The sequence below is a fragment of the Pseudopodoces humilis genome, chromosome 8 (genome assembly GCF_049639895.1).
Source record: "Pseudopodoces humilis isolate 2021_Gansu_Grassland_sample_001 chromosome 8, ASM4963989v1, whole genome shotgun sequence".
In the NCBI taxonomy this organism is placed as follows: Eukaryota; Metazoa; Chordata; class Aves; order Passeriformes; family Paridae; genus Pseudopodoces; species Pseudopodoces humilis.
The window spans coordinates 35,694,107-35,717,506 of NC_142207.1; the positions used below are offsets into that span (position 1 = coordinate 35,694,107).

At 46.0% G+C, this 23,400-nt stretch overlaps 1 protein-coding gene across 1 annotated transcript in view; it reads left to right on the top strand.

Moving 5' to 3' along the window:
- The first annotated feature begins 5,116 nt into the window (after positions 1-5,116).
- Positions 5,117-23,400, top strand: part of COL6A3 (collagen type VI alpha 3 chain) — a 58,177-nt gene continuing 39,893 nt past the window's right edge. Inside the window, exons 1-4 of the mRNA XM_088058560.1 lie at positions 5,117-5,416; positions 13,886-14,034; positions 14,963-15,580; positions 19,304-19,906. Of these exons, the coding sequence (XP_087914686.1) occupies positions 13,947-14,034; positions 14,963-15,580; positions 19,304-19,906 (1,309 nt within the window). The 5' untranslated portion in view covers positions 5,117-5,416; positions 13,886-13,946. The remainder of the gene's footprint in view (positions 5,417-13,885; positions 14,035-14,962; positions 15,581-19,303; positions 19,907-23,400) is intronic.

Genomic DNA, 23,400 nt, shown 5'->3' on the forward strand with positions numbered 1-23,400 from the left:
TTTCCTTCCCTTAATTCAAAGCTCAAGTCAGGAGAGTGGCACAGTTTTCACAGTTGAATTAAGTCTGTTCAACTTAGCCCCAAAGATTAAAAAGTAGCATTTTGGACAGACACCCCTGTCAGGAAATCACATCCAGGGCTGACTCAGGACCTGGTGCCCCAGCAGAAACCCTGGCAAGGCTGGGGTGTGGGCCATGATCCCCACAGGTCATTTCAGACTCCAGCATTGCTGATCCCCAACATCCATCTCATCCTACTCACTCAGGCAAAGAAAAATCATGGAATAGTCTATCATGTGAAAAAAACACATAGGCAAGATAAAAAAGGTATTTTCTTCTTTCTTTAGTAGGGAACCCTAACAAGAACATCCCCCTGGGGCCTGGGATGTGTGGCACACCAAGACAGAGCTCCACATTTCCTGGGCTCTCCTCTCCCTTTTGCCATAACACATGATTTTTTCTTTTCAGCACTGGGGCACAATGACCACAGGTTTCCAAGCAGTTGCCTACAGCAAACCCCCAGGTCTATTTTTCACCTCTGCATCTTTACCAAATAACACAACACTCATTCAGGGGTATGAATAATTCCTTACAATTCCTCTTTGAGTATGAATAATTCCCTATAATTCCTCTTCAGCTCGTCTGCCGTTACATCATCCTGTCCGTGTGGGCAGTGAGTATTTCTGGCCTCTCCGTTTTTCTGACTCCAGCTCTTTTCAAGCCACCTCACCTCTCTCCCTGTAATTAGCAACAGGCCTTTCCATCACAAAAGTTGGAAGTTTTGTTGAGCTGTTGAAATCTAGCCCATTTCAAACAGCTTTTTGTGCAGCACAAGTTGCCACAGGACACTGAGGCCAAGACTTGGAAAGATTTTCTCATCCCCTTGTGCAAGGCATCACCTGGAAAGGCTCTAAAAAAGAAGACAGGAGTAACCCAAAGCAAAGGCTGGCAAGGTCTGCTTTGGCCAAAACACATTTCATGCACCCTGAGTTATCTTTTATTCTGAAAAAGAGCTGAGTTATCTTTCCTAGAATCCAGGCATCGCAGTTCACATTAGAGTTTACTGACCTACAGACTGTGCATTGTGCTAGAGGGGAATATATCCACATTATTTACATACTTGAGCATAGTTTGTTCCCTGTAATCACAGAAGCTGAAAATCCCTTTTAGCACAAGGGCTTTTTGCAGGATGTGGTTGGTTAGAGTTCCAAGTTTAACCTTTTGAATTAGGATTTATTTTGTAGGCCATGGATTAAGTGGGTGTATATACAATCAGAAAATGCACACAGCCTGGTGTGGGCTTGTTTTTGTTGCTGAGATTTTTTATGAGAGGGGAAAAAAAACATAGAATCATAAAATCACAGAATGATTTGCGTTGGGAGAGACTTTAAAGTTCATCTTGTTCCAGCTACCTGCCATGGACAGGGACACTTTCTACTAGACCAGGTTGCTTCAAGGCCCATCTAACCCAGCCTTGAACACTTCCAGGGATGGAAGATGGGAGATTTTTCAGAGATGTTTTAAATTCTTGGCCAGTGCTGCAGGATGGGAAGGGCAGAGCCAAGTGTCTCTTATCTTTTCTTAATTTCCACTCTGACCTGCCCATCTAGAGATACTCTTGCCCCTTTCCCTGACTGTTCCAAAGTCATTTGTTGAGACAAAAATACATCAAGAAATACTTTCACAAAGGCAGACAGACAAATAGAAAGTGTAGGAGAAAAGAAGAACCAAGAAAACTTCAGGAAAATATTTCCTGGACCACTTCCTAACCGAGGTGCTGGGGAGGCATTCGGATAAAAGCAATAGCAAATCCTTTGGAACTAATGAAAAGCATCTATTGCAAGCAAAATTAAATTGCAGTCTGCAGCCCTGCCCTCTGTCCAAGCTGAGCTGCTCTTTGCCTTGATTTCCAAGCAGGAAAAAGAATTTGTTCTCTAAAATAAGAAGGCTGTGAGGGGTGGGACCCTGCACCCCTGATCCGCTGTGCAGATGCTCAGCTGATGATGGGAAAGTAATGGACCAACCCTTGGTTTTGGTGGTACTCCCTAATCTCAGAGCAAGATGCATTTGCTCTTGCAGGAACATCTTTTATCTGAGGGGGAAAAGATGACTTTGGGTTTGGCAGATGCCCAAGAATCCCTGGAGGAAAAGCCAGCAGATGGTGCTCAAGGATGGAGCTCCTGGGTGTCACCTTGTGTCAGGGACCCACAGCCAGCCACCTGGTGCTTTGCCTGAATCACAAGAGGGAAATCCACCCAAGTTTCCTAAGTCAGGGTAGAAATTGCCCAGCTGAGGCACATCAGAAACGAACTGCAAAATGTGACCACTCTCTGCCAGTTTGACCGGATATTTTTTAATCTGGGACCCTTTTTCTGGTGGTGGGAGGACATCAAAGTCACCTTTGCATGCTGGAAATGTTGTAGCACACAGGGCTTTTAATTTTTTTCGTGGGTAGAAAGAGAATTCCTCAAAACCCTCTTCCTGACTCATAGCATTAATCACGTCTAGTTATTAATGCACCAGGGAGGAAATATTGCTAAACTTAGACCCAGCTGCCTCTAGAAATTACCAGTGTGACGCGATCCAGTCCTTTACTAATGTCAGAGGGTTTGTTTGGTGTCTGGGGGTGGAAAGTGGCCTGTCCCTGCAGATGTCACCCCCTCCCCAGGGGGGTCACACACCCCCAGAATGCCACAGCAGCCACAGCCTAGGTTCCCATATGGATGGGGATCTCTTTGCTGGGAGTCACCAACACAAACAGAGAGGGAACTGCTAAAGGAAGGATTGTAAAGGGATGTGAGTGAAAGGGGGGGAAAAATAACCCCACCCCAAAATGCCCTGAATATCCTGTCTGGCAGCTCCCCCACTACGTGTCAGTGATAAAACTGGAAAGGAGAATCTTCCAGCTTAGTTATTACAGTCACAAAGGCAGTCAGATGGGAATTGAAGAGCTCCTGCAGCCTCATTTAATTATTGCAGCACTTGGTAAAAGTCACTTCAATATTAAAACCATGTTAAGACAAAGAACAAAAAGAAAAAGAAGAAGAAATGCTAGCAGCACAAAAAGAAATCAGTCTAACTCCCAAGTTAAACATGTTCTCAATTGAGCTGTGATAGACACATAACACAAGCCACACACGTTTTACCAGTGTTGTTACATTATTTATCTGGAATTCTCTGACTTGGCTGTTTTTCACTACTGTTCTGAGGGTGCAGGGAGCTTTCCTGTGGTTTGTTCTTCTGGGGTTTTTTTTGGTTTTTTTTTTTTTTCAGTCAGTTAGGTTTCCCTGCACTCCTTCACTGCCACACAGAAAACTCTGTTTTTCAAGTCAGATATGAAGAAAAGGCAACACAGACCCCAGCTGTGTCCTGGTTACCACTGGTGGTGACAAACTGGAACCACTGGTGAATATAATTCTTCCTTACAATAGCGACTGTAGCCTCAACTTCTTGCTTTATTGGATCTCAGAACAGCCTGGGTTGGAAGGGACCTTGAAGACCACCTTGTTCTCTCCCCCTGCCATGGGCAGGGACATCTTCCAGCTTGGACCTGATTGCTCCAAGCCCCGCCCAACCTGGCCTGGAACACTTCTAAGGATGGGGCATCCCAGTTGAGCTGGCAGCTGAAATCACCTGGAAAGCCCTTTGGTTTGGGTGCTTCTGCCCACATAATGCTCCTCCATCTTTTATATTTTATCTTTTAGCTGCTGTCCCTCACCCTGAGTGAAAATAAAAATAATATTTTTTTAAAAAATAATAAAGTAAAATAAAATAAAGTAAAATAAAATAAAATAATAAATAAAATAAAATAAAATAAAATAAAATAAAATAAAATAAAATAAAATAAAATAAAATAAAATAAAATAAAATAAAATAAGCTCTTTGTCATGGCTTTCCAGCAGTTCCTGTTTCCACCATCCCCTGTTCAGTGCCCACTGACACCCAGTGAGCAGCTGCAGCTCCCTTTTGCCAGGCTCATTTATTATTTGGGAACTCCCTGCCTGTAAGCTCCAGCTTGACAGATTTTGGAGGGGTGACATAATGCCCTGCTTTCCTTTGGGCATGAGGCTGGGGAATTTCACTCTGGGTCCCCCTGTGCCTTCAGTCTCTGCCAGCTCCAAGCCAAGCACCATTTCTAAAAGGAGTTATTGCCTCAGTCCAAGGGCTCAGCACTTCCCTGAATAATTCCAGCTATTTCTTTATGTGGCTGGTCTTTCAAACAGCACAAACCCCAGAGCAAACATCATAAATCCCCCTTTGAAAAGAAAAGAACTTGACTATTTGATTCCAGGAACGCCATCTCCTCTCCAGCCTTATATGGAACCAAGCAAGAGCGAGAGATAAGAGTTAAAGTTTCCATACCAGTGTTTATTGCAAAACACAGCCCAGTCCAGCCTGAAATGTTTAACTTTGGCCAGTGACCCGCTGCTGCTCAAGGCACAGGAATAAAATTAGTCCCAAATTTATTAGGCTCAGCCTAATGAAAAGTTAAAGTGTTCTTTCACTTCATGTATGTTTAAAAATTTTAAAAATCACCAGTCAGGAACTTGCAGACTGGATTTGTTGCCTTTTAAACTTTTCCTTTAAACCTATATATCTTTTAAAATATCCTTATGCTAAGGTGTTAACTTCCATTTATAAGTTATGTATAACATAAATCCCCCACTTCTGCCTCTCCATCCAGGTAGGTCTAAAAACCTGCTGCTATATTTCAATGGGAAGGTGCAGAGAGAAGAGATTCCCTCCGCCTGTGCTGATGTTGAAACCTCTCAGGGAGAGAGGCTGAGCTTCCCGCAGCATCTCTGAGCAGCACTTCTCCGGAGCCCTGCGTAACCTGGTATGCTCTTTGGCACATCCTGCAAGCATCCAAGACCAAAAGACAGCGTTAAATCAGCTTCCTCCAACTCCACAGGGTTTTATCTTTCTTTTTCTTCCTTATTTTTTTTTTCCCCCCCTAATTTTAATATATATTTCCTACCAGCAAGGGAGCAGTGCGGGGAGGAGAAGCCACACAGCGCGGAGGCGTCCCCCGAGGCGGGGGGAGACTGTGTGTGATGAGCAGCTCTGACCTCAGCCCCGGGAACGCCAGCACCAACCATCTGGATCCCATTTGCGACGCCCGGCCCCCGGCATTCCCAAGCCAGCTCAGTCCTTTCCTCCGGCACCACTCAGAACCACGGCAGCCGTCGCGCAGGGACCAGCGTCCCACCAGTCCCTCATCCCACCGGTGTCCCACCAATCCCTCATCCCACCGGTGTCCCACCATTCCCTCATCCCACTAGTGCCTGCACCCCACTGAGCAAGGCAAGAGGGATCTGGGAAGGCTGAGCAGCACCGTGCACCATGAAGCAAGGGTGAGAGGCGCTTCGGAGCGGAAAATCCTGGAATAAGCAACTCTTCTGGAGGTTCACTCTGGGGGTGAGTTTCGCTTTCCGTGCGGGAGCCCTCAGCCTAAGCTCAGCAGCTGCTAAACCATGATTCCTCTCCTTGGTGGGGTGGTAGTACTTGGGTTTTTTTCAGGGAATTTTGGATAAAACCCAGCCCCAGGTTTGCATCAGTCTTGGAAAAGTGGAGCGATGGTGACAGGTCTGGAGTTGATGCGCAGCGTGTGTGTGGGGACACTCCTGTCCCCACCACTGCAGGGGAGCTAAACCCATTCAAAAGCACTGACCGGTGTATTTCCTGCTGCCTCAGCATGGTTTTTGGATCTGATGCCTCAGAATTGCTGCAGCAGCAGTGTGATGGGATGGGAGCAAAATGACATGGGAAGCAGTGCCCCAGGGAGGGCATGTGGTGCTTTGGGAAGATGTGTCAGCACGAGGAGGTGGGGGCATCAATGGGACCTTGCAAGGAATGTGCTGAGGGGGTGTCTCGGTGCCCCCTTTCCTGCTCCCAGGGCTGGGGGATGTTGGATAGCTGCCCTCCTGCCCCAAGGTGAGGTAGGATGAACCCAGCAGAGGTGCTCAGCTGTGCCACTCAGGTCCTGCTGCCAGGTATACCCCCACTGCTCCGGGGTGGGCCAGCATGTGGCTCCAAGGATAATCCTCATCCTCTTGTGGTCATCCACAGAGAGGGAAATTGGCCAAACAGCAGCTTTTCCCCTAAGGGAAAGGGCTCTCCATCCATGGATGGAGCCCTGTCCCTCTCCACAGCTCCCATCTGCTCTCCCTCCTGCCTTCCCCAGCCCTTTCCCCCCACAGCCCCAGTTGCCCTCAGCCTCCTGGGACTTGCTGAGGGGGTGGCTATGACTAATCTGGAGACACCCTGCCACCATCCTGCTGGGCTCAGCAAAGCCCTCCCTTCCCAAGTAAGAAATGCCTTCTGGGGTAAGACATGGTTGTGGCCAAACTGGTTTCCTGACCAAGCAAATGGGCCAAAACTGGCCGGAATGGGGGGTAGCCAAAGCTGCTCTGGTTCCAGTGTGTGCAGTGGGAAACTCTCAGCTCGTTTCTGGTTGCTGTGATGATTCATGTGCACTCTTGGGGGAAGAATCCTGTGTTTTTTCAAAGTTCTGGCTTTACCCCATTTCTTGCTGGTTTAAGGAAAAAAGAATCAGTATGTGTGGTTGGATAATTACGGTGCTTATATAGTGATGCTTCTGGGGCAAAAATACCCTGTTTGGGAGGTTTGTAGAGAGATCCCTCCAGACTAAGGCTGCTGCAGGGAGCTGGAGAATTCCTCCAAGGTCATGTAAGAATGCAGTGACAGAGGAGAGACTCAGCTCCACATCTCCCTGGCACCATCCCTTCAGACAGAGCTCAGGGAAACAGGCTTTTCATCCCCAAACTTTGTCTTTACAGAGAGGCTGGCCATGACCAGGGCTGTGACAATGTTTAAGACAGGAGTGCAGGGCTGCGTGTTTGCTGCCACCACACCATCGTTCATTCATTTACTTTCCAGTTTCCAGCACCCTCCCCAGTCCCCTTTCTGGTTTTTCAAACATCTCTACTATTTTCCATTCAAACTCAGTAACTTTCCCTGATTTCAGGGTGAGCTAAACCAGCCCCTGCTTTATTCCCACATGTCAAGGAGGGGAAAAAAAAAAATAAAAAAAAAAACCCCAAACGTTCCTCTTCTGCTTTTGCTACGTGCCTGTCCAGGAACAGTAGGGAAGGGAACATCTTATTCCTTCCATCAGTACAAACTGTGGTAACTGCACAGCCTTGCCAGCCTTGGATTGTGTTCCCCATTGGATTTCCAGCAGAGGGGTGAGCCTGCCCTGTGCTGGGCGTGCACGGCGCCGGGTGGCATTGCGTGCCTGCTCCCCGCCGTGAATCACAGCCAGCCTTACCCCTCCGCATGCCCATCACTTTTTCCACCTTTTTAAGTGATCTGTGTTCCACATTAAGGAGCCGATTTGTTTGGGTGGAGACGCTCCAGGAGGCTCCGGTTACTATACATAAAGAGTCATTGATCTTTCAGGGAGTTTCCTTTTTTTTTTTAGCAAATACTCCCTTTCCTCTTATTAATGACTCTATTTTGGTCTGAGTCTTTGGATGGAGAAAACAAGTAGATTTTAAGCCAACACATCATGCTTAGAAGGACAGAAATGAATACGTGATTCATATTAAATTTTAGCACCCAGGGAACTTGCCTGAGTAGGATATGGAAGCACCGTAACTCTATTGCTTTGCTGAACACTGGTTTTCAAGAATCAGAGCTCCAGTGGCTTACAAAAGCAGGGAGATTTTTTTTTTTTCCATCCTTTCAAGCTTTTTAAAATTTTTTTATTAATGTTCAGGTCTGCCTTTGTTGGAATAAATGTTTTCAGGAGCAACCCGCAACCCCACAAGCCTCACCTTCCCAGTAGCACTCGGCAGCAACGTTTATGCTTCAAAAGAGCTGAGACAAATCTTAATGTCTGCACCTGGAGCCATGAATAAACCCAGGATCTGTCCTATTCAGCTCATCCTGAGTCCCTAGAACTAGCTTTGCTTCTCCCTAGGGCTGTGGAACCAGGGGGAATGCAGCGTTCTGTGATGAAGACGTGGCCAGGCATGGGACACTTTTGTCCTTTGAAAAGGTGACCAAGATTCTTTCACATAGAAAAATCACGGCATTCAGCCTCAAAATCATGCCGGGAGTGGCTTTTGGCTAACATTTTCCCCAGCTCAGGGAAATTTAAGGGGGAATTCTTCCAGGCGAGAGAGGAGCATGCCTCACCTCCAGAGGGCAATCTGCAGCTCGCTGGCTCCACATCAGGATTTTGGGAGCTGGTTCTCCCAGCTGCTCACTCCACAACCATGACTGCAATCATATCCCACTGCTGGGGATGCAAGTAGCTGTTCTGGGTGCCTGGTGTCCACTTCCAAGCCACGGGCAGGGCTCACAGCTGCTGCCCCCCATGGCTGTGGATACAGCAGAGAACAGCCAAGCTGAGGGAATTTGAGGCTGAGCAGTTTGGTTGGGAAACAGGGTGATGATGGACAAGGGAGAATCCCCACCAAGCAAATGCAGGTGAAGGACCTTTGTTTTGACTGTGACATCCCCATGAGACAGACTTCTGGAGGGGCCTAGAGGATGCTCACAGAATCCTGCACCAGCTATGGGATGAAGCTTTGCTCTCCCTGTCTCCCTTTTGGAAAAGCTGTTTTGACCCAGCTGCAAATCCACCTCTTTCTCCCATGACAAAGCATGATCCACCCCACATGCACAAGGGAATTTAAGGGCTGCAATTGCTTCTCAGGTTTATAGTCAATGTGTTTTTTGTGGATGCTGCATGGCTGGGCAGGAAAACTGGACCAGATATCCTGTGGTGTGGGGCAGTGAGGCATCCCAAAGGTCCCTGAGCATGACAGCTGGGAAAGCTGCACAAGACCAAGCCCAAATACAGGCCATTTGTCCCCAGAAAATGTGCCAGTCATGGCTCTGCCTACCATGCTTGCCATGTTCTACTTCTTCCTAGAGGCTGCTTGGCTTTCCAGCAGGAATGTGTCACAGGAACAGGGAGATTATGCGAACAAATGTCATAAATACAATCATAAAATGGTTTGGGTTGGAAGGGACATTAAAACCATTTTGTTCCAGCCCCCTTCAACACTTCCAGGGATGGGGCAGCCACAGCTTCTCTGGGCACCCTGTGCCAGGGCCTCACCACCCTCACAGGGAAGAATTTGTTCCCATTATACCCATCTATTTTATTTTAACTACACTCTAGTGAAAAAAAACCACCCCAACACACACAAGCAAACAACTGCTTAGAAAGTGAATTTGAAACATCCACTCAAAGGAAAAAAAAAATAAAAAATTAAATGTCAAATTTTATGCACATAGAGAAGTATGCAATATATGCAAAAAATAGCTGCTGGGGAAAATATTTAAGGAAATCACTTCATTGTGTCAGGGGTAGAAATGATTGCTTTTTTGAGAGCAGTATTAGGAACAGATGTATTTCTTCTGATGAAATGCTGTAATATTAAGAGGTCGGCACACGCTATATAAACTCTAGACAGACATAAAACTTTCAGATTATTGAAGGCTACAGGAGTTAATCTTTTAGCACATGAATCATGAAGAAATTGGCTCCCCAGGTTTTGCGCTAACTTAATTCAGGAAAACTCTTTCCTTTCCTGAAGGCACTCAGCAGTCAGGTTTTTCAGCATATTTTTCCAGCTTGAAGTGGATATAGCAAAAGCTTCACCAGAGCCTTCACCCCACAGGACTGCAAGGAACTTTCAATATAAAAATTTAAATAAATCCACAATTAAATTGCCTTGTTGAAAATACATTATTGAAAATCCAACAATGCCAGAGAATAAAGCTGCAAAACAAATTCTTACCATAACCAAGTATTAAAATGATTTCACTTCTCTGGTTTTGTCATCCATCCCCTGCAAGCTGGTGCCACCTCCAGCTTCTGTGACCAGTGGTAATTTGGGACACAAAGCAAGAACACATTGAACAACGGAAATTACTTGTTGTGCCTCACTGAGGCAAGCCAAGTAATAAAAATCACATTATTCACAGTCTTAGTAAACTCACTTTTCTCGCTGAGCCAGAGACTTTGCTCAGTCAAGACAGAGCTGAGTAGAGTTTTGGGTGGACTCCCCCATCCAAGGAAAGAAAAATAAATAATTACCCCCACCCACTCAAGCCCCACCTTTACAAAAAAGATTGCTGTCTTTGCTGCATTGTCTTTTTCTCATGGACCATCCCCTACAGGAAAACCATCTCCTTGCCCACCCCTTTCTGGAAGCAATGAACTCTTCCTCATTAGCTAATGAGTGCCATGGAGAGGGGGCTATAAGAAAAAACCCTGCTCAGGAGCAGCTCTTCTTAAAGGCTCTTCTTTTCCTTAAGCTGTCAATCTCTAAGAGGAATCCATCACCTCTTCCTGCAAGGCTTTGCTGCCTTTTTCCTTCTGATGACTAATCCTGGCCCCTATTACTTTAGGATGGTTTTGTGTGATGCTAAGACTCATCTCTTGTTGATGGACAAGTCCCTCTGCTTGCACAGAATGATAAATACCATGATGAAAGTCACAGAAAAAGCTGGAAATAGATCTGGAGGCCTCCTAAGAGATAAAATGGGGAATGTGGTGAAATGGGCTGCCCAGGGAGTGGTGGAGTCTCCATCCCTGGAGGTGTCCAAGGAACTCCTGGATGTGGCACACAGTGCTCTGGGCTGGGTGACAAGGTGGGAATCAGTCCCCAGGCTGGACTCGATCTTGGAGGTCTTTTCCCACCTAAGAAATTCTGTGACTCTGGAAGATCTCAGCTTCTCACTGCTGAGGGAGATCATGGGTGATCCTTTGGGCAGGGGAGATTCCATTGCCTCAGGGAGTTTCACTTTTCCCTTTGGCTGTAAACAGGCTCTGAGCAGCTGCTCGATGTTAAAACCAGAAAAGCCCCCAAATGTTTGCTTCAGTCCTGCCACTTTTTAGCCAGCAAGACATCAATTTTCACTGGTTTGTCTTGATGCTCTGCTCTTCCCCAGCTGTTGTGTCTGAAGAGGGATTGACTGCCAGCATCTAATAAACAGGATGATAACATAACTTCCTGCATTTTGGGAAAGAAATATGAGCAGTTTTTACAGCACACATTAATTTAATGGGCTGTTTTCCTTAGCATGCATTTTATTTCGTATTTTTAATTCGTTGCTAGCAGCCTTTTCCTTCTGTGGCATCCCACCCTTAAGGGGAAGTGGGTTCCCAAGGTTTGTAGATGCTCATGGCTGAAGGAAAAGGCAAAAGTGAGAGGGCAGGCAAAAACCTACAAAAACAAAACTTTTATTAACAAATTACACACTTTGTGTGGAATTTGGTGTGCTGCTGATCTCCCTGATCTCAGCATGAGCACGTGGCAGTGGCTTTTGGATAAAGGAGAGAGTGAAAGGGAAGAGGGAGATGGATTAAAGAGGGAAAGACAGAAAGAAAGGGAGAAAGAGAGATCACCATTCCTGACTCCAGCACTGATCCAGCTGATGTGGTATCCAGGGGCACAGATGCACCTGGGCTTCATGGATGTAACTTTTATAGCTACATTTTCCCTGCCCTGGAGAAAAAATTCTCACTTTCTATGCAAATTAGTTAACAAGTTTTTCCTAGACCTTTCTTGAAATGGGTCAAGCGGCTCTGGAGATCTTCCTGCTTCTCAACATCATCCCTATGCTTTGCTTATCTCCCCTAGCCAGAATAAGGAGGTTTGTCCCATAAAATGCTGCCCTACCTCCATGTGGCCTTTTCTCCAGCCACATCCTGTTCTTTCCCAGAGTGGGTCACTGCCAACAATCCTTGGCTGTTATTACCAGCAATCCTTGGTTGGCTCCACAACTATGAGGATTTAAGACATACACATCTTGAATCAGAGAACCATGGAATATCCTGAGCTGGAAGAAAGCCACAAGGATCATAAAAATCTAACTCCTGGCCCTGCACAGGACACCCCAACAATCCCACCCTCTGCCTGAGAGTGTTGTCCAGCACTTTAAGCTCTTCCAGGCTTCTATACAATCCCAATGGATGCTGCAAGTGAATCCCACTCAAGAGCTTGCAGCTCTTCCATAAATTTCTTCCCAGAGGAAAGATTCTCCCATGGGACTGGGTGGATGGTTGTCATGAGCTCGGTGCTTTTTGCAGAACTCAGCTCTGGGACCTACAGACCTTTCTGTATTTTTGTGCTCAGGGGACAAACCCTCCCCATGTATCATTTGGGTGAAACTATTTTTTCTGAGAGCAAGATATCCATCAGGGACACAGTCCAACTGAGCAGGTTTTCTCCTGCTGGAGGCACTGGGAGGTTTGGCTTGCACTGGAACAGCCAGGGGGATGGATGGGTGCCAGCTCACAAAGGTGATGGTTTAATCTCTGTAGGAATGACAATGATACCTCTGGGCTGCAGCAGCTGCCTCTATGAATTGAGGGGTTGCCGATAAAAGGGAAGACTTTGCCATGTCTTGATTAACGTGTGCTAGCTGCTGGTGCTGGGGGCCTGTTCACTGTCTCTCAGCCTGGTATTATCATTTATCATTATCATTATCATTATCATTATCATTATCATTATCATGATTATATGTTGGGGGAAAGGCAGAGGAGAGCTTTTGCCAGACTCATGCTATAGGATGTTCATAAATTCCATCTGGAGCACAGGAAAGACCAAATGCTGCAAATCTCTCCTCCCAAGAAGAAAGACCAGACCCCAACCCAGCTTTAACACACAGGGAGCCAGAGGAATTGTTAGGATCACATTGGACTCCAGGAAACCAGGTGGAAGTTGTCCTCTCCTTTCCATGGAACTGCCCTCTGATATCCCTGAGAAGTGTCTCTTCAGCAGAAGTGGGATTAGCTCCTTATGTCCAGATTTTCCCATATTCCCAACTCTTGGTTCTGTTTCCAGCCATGCCAGCAATGACCATCCATGTAATTACCACACTTTTCCTCAAAAATAAGATATCCTTTCACTTAGCCCTCTTAGACTCTTGTATTGGTCATAACTGTCTGGATTGATGGAATTGGCAAGGATGGTAATAAGAAAATTGAATCACTTTTTTTCTTTTTTTCCCTTTTATGATGACCTGGTTAACAGTTTGATGTATTGGAGTCACTTTTGGCTGATTTGAGTAATTGAAACCCCTTTGGGGAATGAAAGGTATTAAATCACTGTGTTCCCTTTTGGGAGGATATTTTCCCAGTTAAGCAAGACTTGCTGGTTTCTGCTCTGTAGACTTGGAAATGAAGATTAAATAATAAATTGGTCATCTCTATGGCAACAGAAGCACAGCCTTCATGGTGGAGACGTTGTTTCAGAAGGCTTGCCAGGTGGATCACAGATAAGAAACTTGCTTAAATTATATTTTTGGCTCCAGCAGATAAAATATTATTCTTGGTGCCTTTTCAAAATATGATCAACCAGCGCAGGCTATTCCACAACCCAGGCTCTGAGCTCGGGAGAGTCCAAGGGCTTTTTGCTGTGCAGCCAGATCATGTGGCTCACTTGGGTCTAGAGTGCTTAAATTTCCACTTGTATATGTGGGACAGCTGAAAAGGTGAGCTGAGGCAAAAGGGGATGTTTAGGGCAATTATTGTGGAGTTTGGAAGAAATAAAGTGAGAAAAGGCAACAGCAAGAGGAAGTATGTTGGCAAAGACATATCAGCTGGTCAGCCATGGATGGGGAGGGCATGTGGGAGGCCACTGTGTATTTTGCATTTTCATATATATTATGTATTGCCTGGGACAGCACAGACAAAAATAAAATAATCTAATTCCACAGAGGTGATTAAAGGTCAATTATGTGAATTGGCACTCTGCCCAGTAGCAAAGAATTTTTTTTCCTGCCAAATTGCCACAAACACCTTGTAAACCCACATGGCTTGGCTTTTCTACCTTGTGCCTCATCTGTTCCTGGTCAGCACTGGCACTGTTTCTCACTCTTCCTGTTTTCCTCCCTTAGGTCTCACATCAGGTGCTTTGAACCAAAGAGAATAAAAGGAAAACTCATATAAAAGAGTAAAATGAGGAAACATCGACATTTGCCCCTTGTGGCAATGTTTTGCCTCCTGCTCTCGGGCTTTGACTCGGTTGGTGCTCAGCAGCAAGCAGGTAAGCCCAGGCTACTCCACCTGATTTTGGCCCCATACAGCCACTCATTGGTGCTGTTTGTTGTTTAATGTGCATGTCCGTGGGATGTTGTGGATGGATGACTTTCTGCTCCTCAGCTTCCACCTTTCTGAGGGTCCCTGGGACCCAGACCTTGGCTGACACTCGTGGTGCCTCCCCAAGCATGACACTGGCTGGTACCATGCCGTGGAGGATGCTCTGCAGGGCACCAGGGTGTGGGACCTGCGCTCAGGGTGGTTCTGAGAGGGTCTTCTCCTGGGCAGAGCTGTTCTTCACTCCCTGCATGTGTAGGAGGGCTTTTAGCAGTGAGAAGAGCACTGCCACTGACCTGCAGAAAAGTTGTTTAAGGAGGTGGTGCTGGCGCCTTTGGGACTGGAGCTGGTGTCACCAAGCAGGTGTTAACAGCAGGAAAAACACAGAAAACTTATGCCACACCTAAGCTGCTTAAACCAAGCTGTCCTTCCATCCTCGAGCACCACCATGGAGCCAGCAAAAACCATTCAAGAGACAAGGGCAGCTAGAAACTGAATGAGTCTGAATTCACAGGCGAAGCTGCCGGTGTCTCTGTCTGGCTCAGGGCTGATGTCCAAACCCATGGGCGAGGTGCAGGAGGGCAGAAGCACCTCGGCTTCCCCTCTCTGGGCAGGGCAGGTCGCACACTGTCCCCCAGCACCTGCTGTGCCAGGGTTCTGGTGGCTGCGTGGTTGTTCTCAAGCGCTTCTCATTTTGCTGCTGGCGATAAGGGGAAGCTGAGCTTCACTTTCACCATGCCAAGGAGGCTGTTGGTTGTTTGGGTGAGGAGAAGGAGGAGGAGGAGGAGGAGGAGGAGGAAGAGGAGGAGGAGGAGGAGGAGGAAGCATGCTTGTGCTGACCGATAGAAAATCCTAAACCTCCATCTGTTTTTTTAAAGCTGTCAAAACCGTTGCCGTGGCTGATATAATATTTCTAGTGGATTCCTCCTGGAGCGTTGGGAAGGAACACTTCGAACTCGTTCGAGAGTTTCTGTATGATGTTGTAAAAGCTTTAGATGTGGGAGGAAATGATTTTCGCTTTGCCCTGGTCCAGTTCAGCGGAAACCCCCACACAGAGTTCCAGTTAAATACCTACCCCTCCACCCAGGACATCCTGTCCCATATTGCCAACATGACTTACGTGGGGGGAGGCACCGAGCCTGGAAAAGGATTAGAGTACCTAATCGAGAAGCACCTCACTAAAGCTGCTGGAAGCAGAGCCAGTGAAGGCGTGCCCCAGGTTATTGTAGTGCTAACAGATGGACAGCCCCGGGATGATGTGGCTCTGCCCTCATCTCTCCTTAACTCGGCCCGTGTAAACCTGTTTGCGGTCGGCGTTCAGGACGCGGTGGAAGGGGAGTTACAGGAAGTAGCGAGCGGACCCCTCGATACGCACCGCTTCAACCTAGAGAATTTTACCACTCTCCACGGAATAGTTGGAGACTTAGTGGCGAGTGTCCGCTCCTCCATGACTCCAGAAAAGGCTGGAGCCAAAGGACTGGTTAAAGACATCACAGGTAATGGCTGACTGGTGGTATCTGCTGGCGCTGTGCTGTTCGGTGCTGCCACTCTGTAGGGACAAGACTGAGATGGATGTTCAGAAGTTTAAAAACAAAGGTTTGAGGCGTGTGGCCCCGTCTTTGCAGCTGCTGAGGTTCTGTTGTTTGCAGGCTTAGCCAGGGCTGCCAGGAGTCAGGGCAGGAATCCTTGAATGGGCAGTGGCACCTTGTGGCCATCCTTTGGCACATATGGCATGGAAATTCAAGCATAGGGAGCTCTGCAGAGTTAGTAAATTGCCCTGTCCTGTTCAGTCCCAAGGTGGGGAAACAGGGGATGAACACACCACACCTGATGGTGAAATCCTGACTGAAAATCCTCTGGAGACTGAGAAGGTAGCTGCTGGTTGTGGGGACACCATGATCGATGTCCCTTTAGAACCAGGTGGGGGGACAGGGAGATAGACGGTGTGTTGTTCCAGAAAGTCACATTCTTGTGCAGTGTGCCATTCTTGTCACAGTCATGGCTGAAGAATGATGGGTGGGGAATCTCTCTGCTGAAAGTCCACCCCTGAGCTGTCCCTTAACCTCTCTCCTCATGCACCTGGAGAAGGTGTGTGGTTGGAGAGTCTTCTCTGCAAGCCCATGGCTTCCACCTGCTGGAGTGCTGGATCCTTCCCAAAGGTGAAACCTCCCACGCTGGCTTCAGCAGACCTGCACTGACTGCAACACAGGGCCCAATTTCCCCAGAAAGGAAAACAAACCAGTCTTCCTCCATCCCTTCTCTGTTTATGAAATTCCAGCATGGCAAGAGCCTTCTGAGCAGCTTTGTTGTTTTTCAAAACAGCAGTCCCGGGGATCAAACCTTTATTTTTATTCCTGAGACTCCATCTGAAGGTCGAGAGCTTGTGGGGCGACGTAAGGCCACGGCAGCGCCATGAGGCAGTGTGACATTAATCCCCCTGTGTTGTCTTGCCTGATTAACCCTCACGCCAGTCCCACTGGGTGCTCTCCATCACTGCATGACACAGAGCAACACCAAAAGGCCGTGCTCATGTGTGTTTTTTGTCGTGCAAAGCGCTTGACAGGGCAAATATCCAGGTCACAGGAAAGCCACAGGGGAGTAGCTGCCCCACAAATATAACAAAAGGCTCACCAACGCTAAGGAAATGACACCAATATATCTGGAAAATTGATGTTACACCCAACCTGCTGACAGCACTGCGGTGGCTGTTGGGTGTCTTAGCCATGAAGGAGCCCAGAGCTTCCCTGTTGAAATCAATTGGGGAATTGGTCTTTGGAAGCTGGCTGTCCTCCTCTGGGCCATGCCAGCAGGTAACCCTACTGCATGGAAACATCTGGAATCACAGACATTCCTTTAAAAGCTTTGAAGCCAAATTCCTACTTCGTGTGTATTATGCATTTCCAAGTTTCTTTCTGCTTAAAGGTATTTTTTGCAAGCATTTCCTTCCCATCCTTATAACACAAATTAAAGTTAATCTTACTACTGCAGTGTTGCCCCTGTGTGACTTGCATATACAGAGTGTTGTCAAACATGGGAAAAGATATTACAGGTCTTAAACCTTGGATGATACCAGTGTGCAAATCATGGTACAAATAACATAAGAGTTTAAAAAGTCCATTTTTTAGCTGATAACTACATGTGGCATTAAAATGTATGGAAGTGCCATGGATGCTATGCTAGAAATGAGCCCTAATATGAAATGGAGGTGTAGAAAAGCCCCAGTCCTGTAATGGTTCCAGTACAGAGAGCCAAAACTGTTGGTCTGTGGCAGTCCCTGGAGCTGACTCACGTAAGTACAACAGTCAGCCCTGAGTTTGCCCTGAAGTATTTGTTAAATATGAGCTGTCTGTCTCATCTGACCCTCCTTGCTTAGTTGTGTAACCAGCATGCTTTTATTTGTTCTCCACACCAGCTTGTTCCATAAATGTGCACTGAAGTACAAGGTTTTTTTACAGTGATGACAAATTATCCAACGTGTCTGTTTTACATCTATTTTCTCTTCGTTGGAAGCAACCCATTAGTGCCAGGAGTCTTGTTCCTTCAAAAAAATATCCAGGATATCTAAAGCATCTCTGGGTAAAGCCAGATTTCCCTCTCACTTTTATGATGAAGTGGAACTTTGTCCCAGCTGAACATGGCTCAGCAAAACCAAGCCTAAGCACCCCTAAATTTTGCCTCAATGGAAAGAAAAAACCTGGAGTTCCTTGAAATTCTAAACCCTGGTGATTTCCTCTGAGCCAACACTGGCCATTGAGTTGGTCCAGGGGAGTGATGGTGACTTGGAGACATTCTCCTTTGTCACTGGAATTGCAGCACCATTTGAATCCCCTTGTTTATGAAAACATGTACTAGAAAAATAACTAAATCAGCAATAAATAAATAAATCATTTACTGGCAGTAACAGCAAAGACCTCAGGTTTATTCCTGGCCTTGCTTAACCACATGCCAACTTTGCTGCTGGTTTCACCTTTGGCTTTCAAAAGTCGAGAGCTGACTGAGAGAGATTTACAAATGTTGCTTGTCATTCATTTGCAAGTAGAATGAAATCTGAGTTCTTAACAAGAGTGGAGAGTAATAGCATGGAAACATCTGAGCATGCTTTGGGGTTTTCTCCCCTCTTCTTTTTTGCATGCATACAGCTCTTGGTGATGTTGATGGTAAAATTAGTTGAGCAAAAGGAATAAGAGCAGACACCAGGGCATTTTGGGTCTGCTTTGGTAAGTCTCACAGCAAAAATACACCTCCTCAGCACCACGTTGATGCCACGTGCAAGCTTTGTTTGGTGTGTGTATATTTTCAGCAAATACTTGTGATCATCTGGGTATGGTCACAACAACTAAAGTTGGATAATTATGTCATGACTGATTCATCACCCTTTTTTAACCTGATTCTGCATTCCTTGATTGAATATCCAGAATCCCTATGAAAAATACAGATCAGACCCCTCTGGTATCAACCCATCTTTGTGCAAAATATTTAAAGTGACACGATTTTTGCATGGCCTAGGTTGAAAACTGTGTAGGTCAGCTTGCTAGACAGATAACTTCAGGTGGATGATGGCAGCTGGTCAAAGAGCTACAGTCCAAGGAAATTAACTAAATCCTTTTCAATTGATTCTAAAAAATGTATTTGAAATGCTTTTTCATGATGGGAGAAGCCCATATATTCAGCCTCTGTGTTTAACCAGCAAAAGAGCAGCATCATGACAGAGAAGCTGAAACTTTCCCCACATCCAGTAAATGCTGGCTTTTTTCCTCCCAAAAAATAGAAGGTAGCAATGATAAAAACCTCCTCACCCTCTACCTTCAGCGAGAATTGCCACCAAAGTCCACCATTTTCTTTTGCCTCTGTCTAAATATTTGGACAGTGCTGGCCACTGATGGAATGTATCTAGATTTCCAAAAACTGTATTTTGCCAAGGTTTCTCCTTGCATGCCAGTAATGCCGACCCCCATGTTACTACAGCCACTGTCTCATGTTGTGTCCACTCAAGCCCTCCCTTGATGGGTTGTGGATGCTACTGGGAAGGACCTGAGAGCTCGTATTCAATCAGAATGCAGAACTAAGAGGCAAAATCACCTCCTCAGTGATCACATTGTTTTGTTTCCTCATTTTTATGTTTCTCACTGGTTTTCCAAGAAACATGTCAGAACACTGTTACAACTGCATGTAATCACCCATTTTAATGCTTTCACCTTTTGCATTTCTTTTTTTTAAAGCTCAAGAGTCCGCTGACCTTATTTTCCTTATTGACGGATCAAACAACATCGGAGGTGTCAATTTTCCAGCCATACGCGATTTCCTTGTAAATTTGATTGAAACCCTCAGAGTTGGAGCTCAGCAGATACACATTGGGGTGGTGCAGTATAGTGATCAACCCAGAACCGAGTTCGCTTTGAACAGCTACTCCACAAAAGCGGATGTCCTGGATGCCGTGAAGGCACTCGGCTTCCGCGGGGGCGAGGAAGCGAACACCGGTGCGGCACTGGAGTTTGTGGTGGAGAACCTCTTCACCCAGGCGGGAGGCAGCAGGATAGAGGAAGGAGTGCCTCAGATTTTAGTGCTGATAAGTGGTGGAGAGTCTAGTGATGATATCCGAGAGGGCTTGTTAGCGGTGAAGCAAGCTGGTATATTTTCGTTTAGCATTGGGGTCCTGAATGCTGACAGTGCAGAGCTGCAGCAGATTGCTACTGATGGAAGCTTCGCCTATACTGCCCTGGATATCCATAACCTTGATGCTCTTCAAGAATTATTACTGCCCAACATTGTTGGAGTGGCCCAAAGACTCATTTTGTTAGCGGCCCCAACCATTGTGACTGAAGGTATGTATGCCTTTCTAGACCCTTGCATTTCGGTGAATCGATGAATGATTGAGCTTTTGCACGCTTTACGAGCATATTTAAAGCTTTAAGTATTTTTAATTATTTTTTTTTTCCCCAATTAATCTCTCTGGTCTGGTTATGGAGAAGTGATGTTTCTCTGCAGAAACTCATTGGCCCAGTGGGTTATCTCTCAAAAACCATGAGGTCTTGTTGCAACAATTGGCGTGACACGGGGTGTTTTAAAAGACAGGAAAAAGACAGGAGCAGCGTATAAAAAAAAAGGGTGTAATAAAAAAAATCTCATATAATCCTTATTGAGATATCTAAGCACCCTGGTAGTAAGCACTGCCAGTTGTAAAAATATTTATGCCATGTAAGCTTACATTATATGTCAGTTGGAAGTGTCATGACCATAAAATGTGGCTGAGGAAGGTAACAGGAATGTTAAATGGATCCCTATGTACCAGAGCTGAAATTATCAGCTTGCTAAAACAGTAAAATTCCACAGCTCTGGGCTGCCCTTGGTAAAAGGGTGACACTTCTGTGTTGTTGAACTAAAAAACTGAACAGTCCTTAGTTCCTCTGAAGTGAAATCCCTACCCTTGATCCATCAGCTGAGAAAGTTGCCACGGGAATTAAAAATGCAGGTGTTAATATTCCACTCAGGTCACTTAGTGACCCAGAAGTCCCACTGACATTATTTCTGGACTAGCATCCAGAGCAGTCCAGATGCTCTGGTGTGGTAGAATAAAGAATATCTAGATTTATGGGGCAAACATGTGATTTATGAAAGACGTAACATGTCATATTGCAGAGGAGCTGCTGCACTTAATTAATAGATGCTTAATGCAAACAGCACTTTTGGGATCCCGTTGTCAGTCTGGAGTTCTGTACACACTGTTCCTCATGGTGTATGTTGACATATAAAACTGCATTCCAGATGTCTTTGCTGATCCATGCCTAAACATGATTGCTATCCTGTGGCTCAAATCAAAGGGAGGAATTTGCCTTAAAGATCATTTTATGACCTTGCCTTCATTATTCCAGGAAAAAAACATTAAGAACTTTTCCTTGTAGCACCCTACAAGAACCATATTTAGCCAAATAATATGAAGTCAAGATGTGGAGCTAAAATGTGTATGCTGGGATCCGTGCAACTCAGTGGAAAATCTCTCTTTCCTCCTGTCTGATTCTTAACAGTATGAATGGCAAAATTAAAACAATTTGGTACATTTTGTATCAACTACACTTGCATATTTCTCATTTAAAGTGCCAGCCCATTTGTGGAAGGTGCTATGTCAGCCCATACAGTTGCATACAGCTGGATATGCTAGATGGGGAAGTAGATTATTTTCAAATAATAATTATATCTTTAGGGAATTTCCTACCCCTGGCACCCATGGAAATCAATTTTGACTAGGTTCCTTGATTCACATCAATTGGAAGGCTTCAGAGTGAAGCAGTGTGGGAGACGCTGAAGACCAAAAGGGATGCCAAACACTCTGAGGTGCCAAGTGCTCCTATGAAATACTGAAGTCACTTCACTTTAGCTCACCAGCTGTTCATCCTGGGATGAAGGGGTGTTCCAAAGTGGTTTTCTGCTCCTTCATCTCCTGGGGGAACCTGGATGATGAAGTTAGATGAGGTGCTCCACCAGACAACTGACATGGCAACGAGGGTGGAACTATTCAGGTCTGGGTTCAGCACTGACCCCCTCCAACATTCCCAACTTTGAGAGCCAAAGATAAAATTCTTTGATCCCAAATCCTCTGAAATTCTTGGGAGACTTGCCATCAGCTTTAAAGGGCTTTGGATTAAACCCCGTGAGATGTGCACAGCCCTGCTTAAAGGCTTTTGCATTAATTGTGTCCATGCAAACCATAACCGTGGGTTGTTTCTTCCTGTGTGTTTTGGGTTTGGTTCTTGCATTCCTCTGGGGAAAAATACTGCAGGATTTGAAAGCTACAACAGGAATGAGAAGCAGAGGGAACTCTTCCTTCCCAGCCTCCCTCATATTTCCAAAGCCCCTTTGATGTTTCCCCCAAAAGTCAAAAGTTTCCAGGCTCTCCTCTTTTGGGTTTCTAGCTGCTGACAAGCTAAGGATGTGCTTTGGACATTTCTCCTGGGTCCTACAAAGCAGCTATGTCAGCTCTTGCTATCCATTTGGAAAGTTTCCTGCTTTCAGCCCTCTCCTCCTTGGAGAAACTGAGGAGGAAAAAAAGCCTGGCTGGAGGAATGAATGCTGGAAATCACGGCTCTGGAAAAGGGATCATTTACACAAACGCTCTGTGCGTAGCTCTGTTCTGACTGCCTGGGCAGCCAATTGCAGGCCACTGGCAGCTTACTCGAGGTTTTGGCTTGAGGAGGGCACCACCACGTTTGCTTTGTGCACATCCTCATCATTCCATGCCTGGCAGCACCACAGCAGGCAATTTTAAACTTCCATTTTTTACAACTGGTCCTTAATGACATTCTTTCCAGCACGACTCCATGAGAGGCATTTGCAAAGGTTCACACTTGCTTATGCAGGCAGGTCTTCCAGGGTCTGAGGCCAGGGGGACAGCCGAGTCACAGATGTCATCTCCAGCTCCAAGTCACCCCTTGATCAGTCCAGTCTCATGGCACTCCCCCGTAGTGAGAAACCTGACGGCACCCAGCCTTTGGGAGCACCACAATCCATGGCCAGCTGGTGTCCGGCCAAGGACGACTGCAGCCAAAGTTTTGTTCTTTGTTGAAATCCAAAGTAAACAGCCTCCAGACAGAGGACCCCTGATGGGCTGGGGGCTGCTCTTCTCCATCCAGGCAGGGCAAGGCAGTGTTTGCTACTGATTACCCTGAGGGTGTGAGATCCCCAGGGTGTCCTCTCTGCCCAGGATGTGTGCTGGGTGTGGTAGCAAGCCTGGAGGGTGATGGACCTGCCTCCTTGAATCCTGGCCCCATCTCAGGAGTTCTTAGGTGGGTGGGTGATTTAAAGATACCCCAAACCCAACATAACACAATGAACCATAGTGCTCCAGCGTAACTTGGAAGCAACACAGTTTCCTTTCTCATGTTGATGGCATGAAATCAAGGAGGTGATGACGTGAGAGGATTTGTCTAAAAGATAGTATTACAATTAGGCACCATGATAATCATGTATAATGCTGTTATCACAATCATACTGGTCTTGTTAATATTCACCTTTTAAAATAATATATTTTCTCTATTAAATATCATGATGCTTTGGTTCCAATGCCACACAGTAGAGTTCTTTTCCTCCCTAGCTATCTTTCTTCAAACTTAGCCAGGGCACTGGAAAGCTAATTGCGCCCTTTCTATGTCCTGTGTACCAATTATAAAATTTCAGAAGTTAAAAGCCAGGGAACCTGTTTGTTAAAGACATGGCCACCAGAACATAATCCAGCTCATCCATGACTGGGCCAGCTGTGCCAAGAAAAAACATAACTTGTTTTTATTAGTTACGGAGTAAGATTTAGGATGCAAAGACCCAAAAT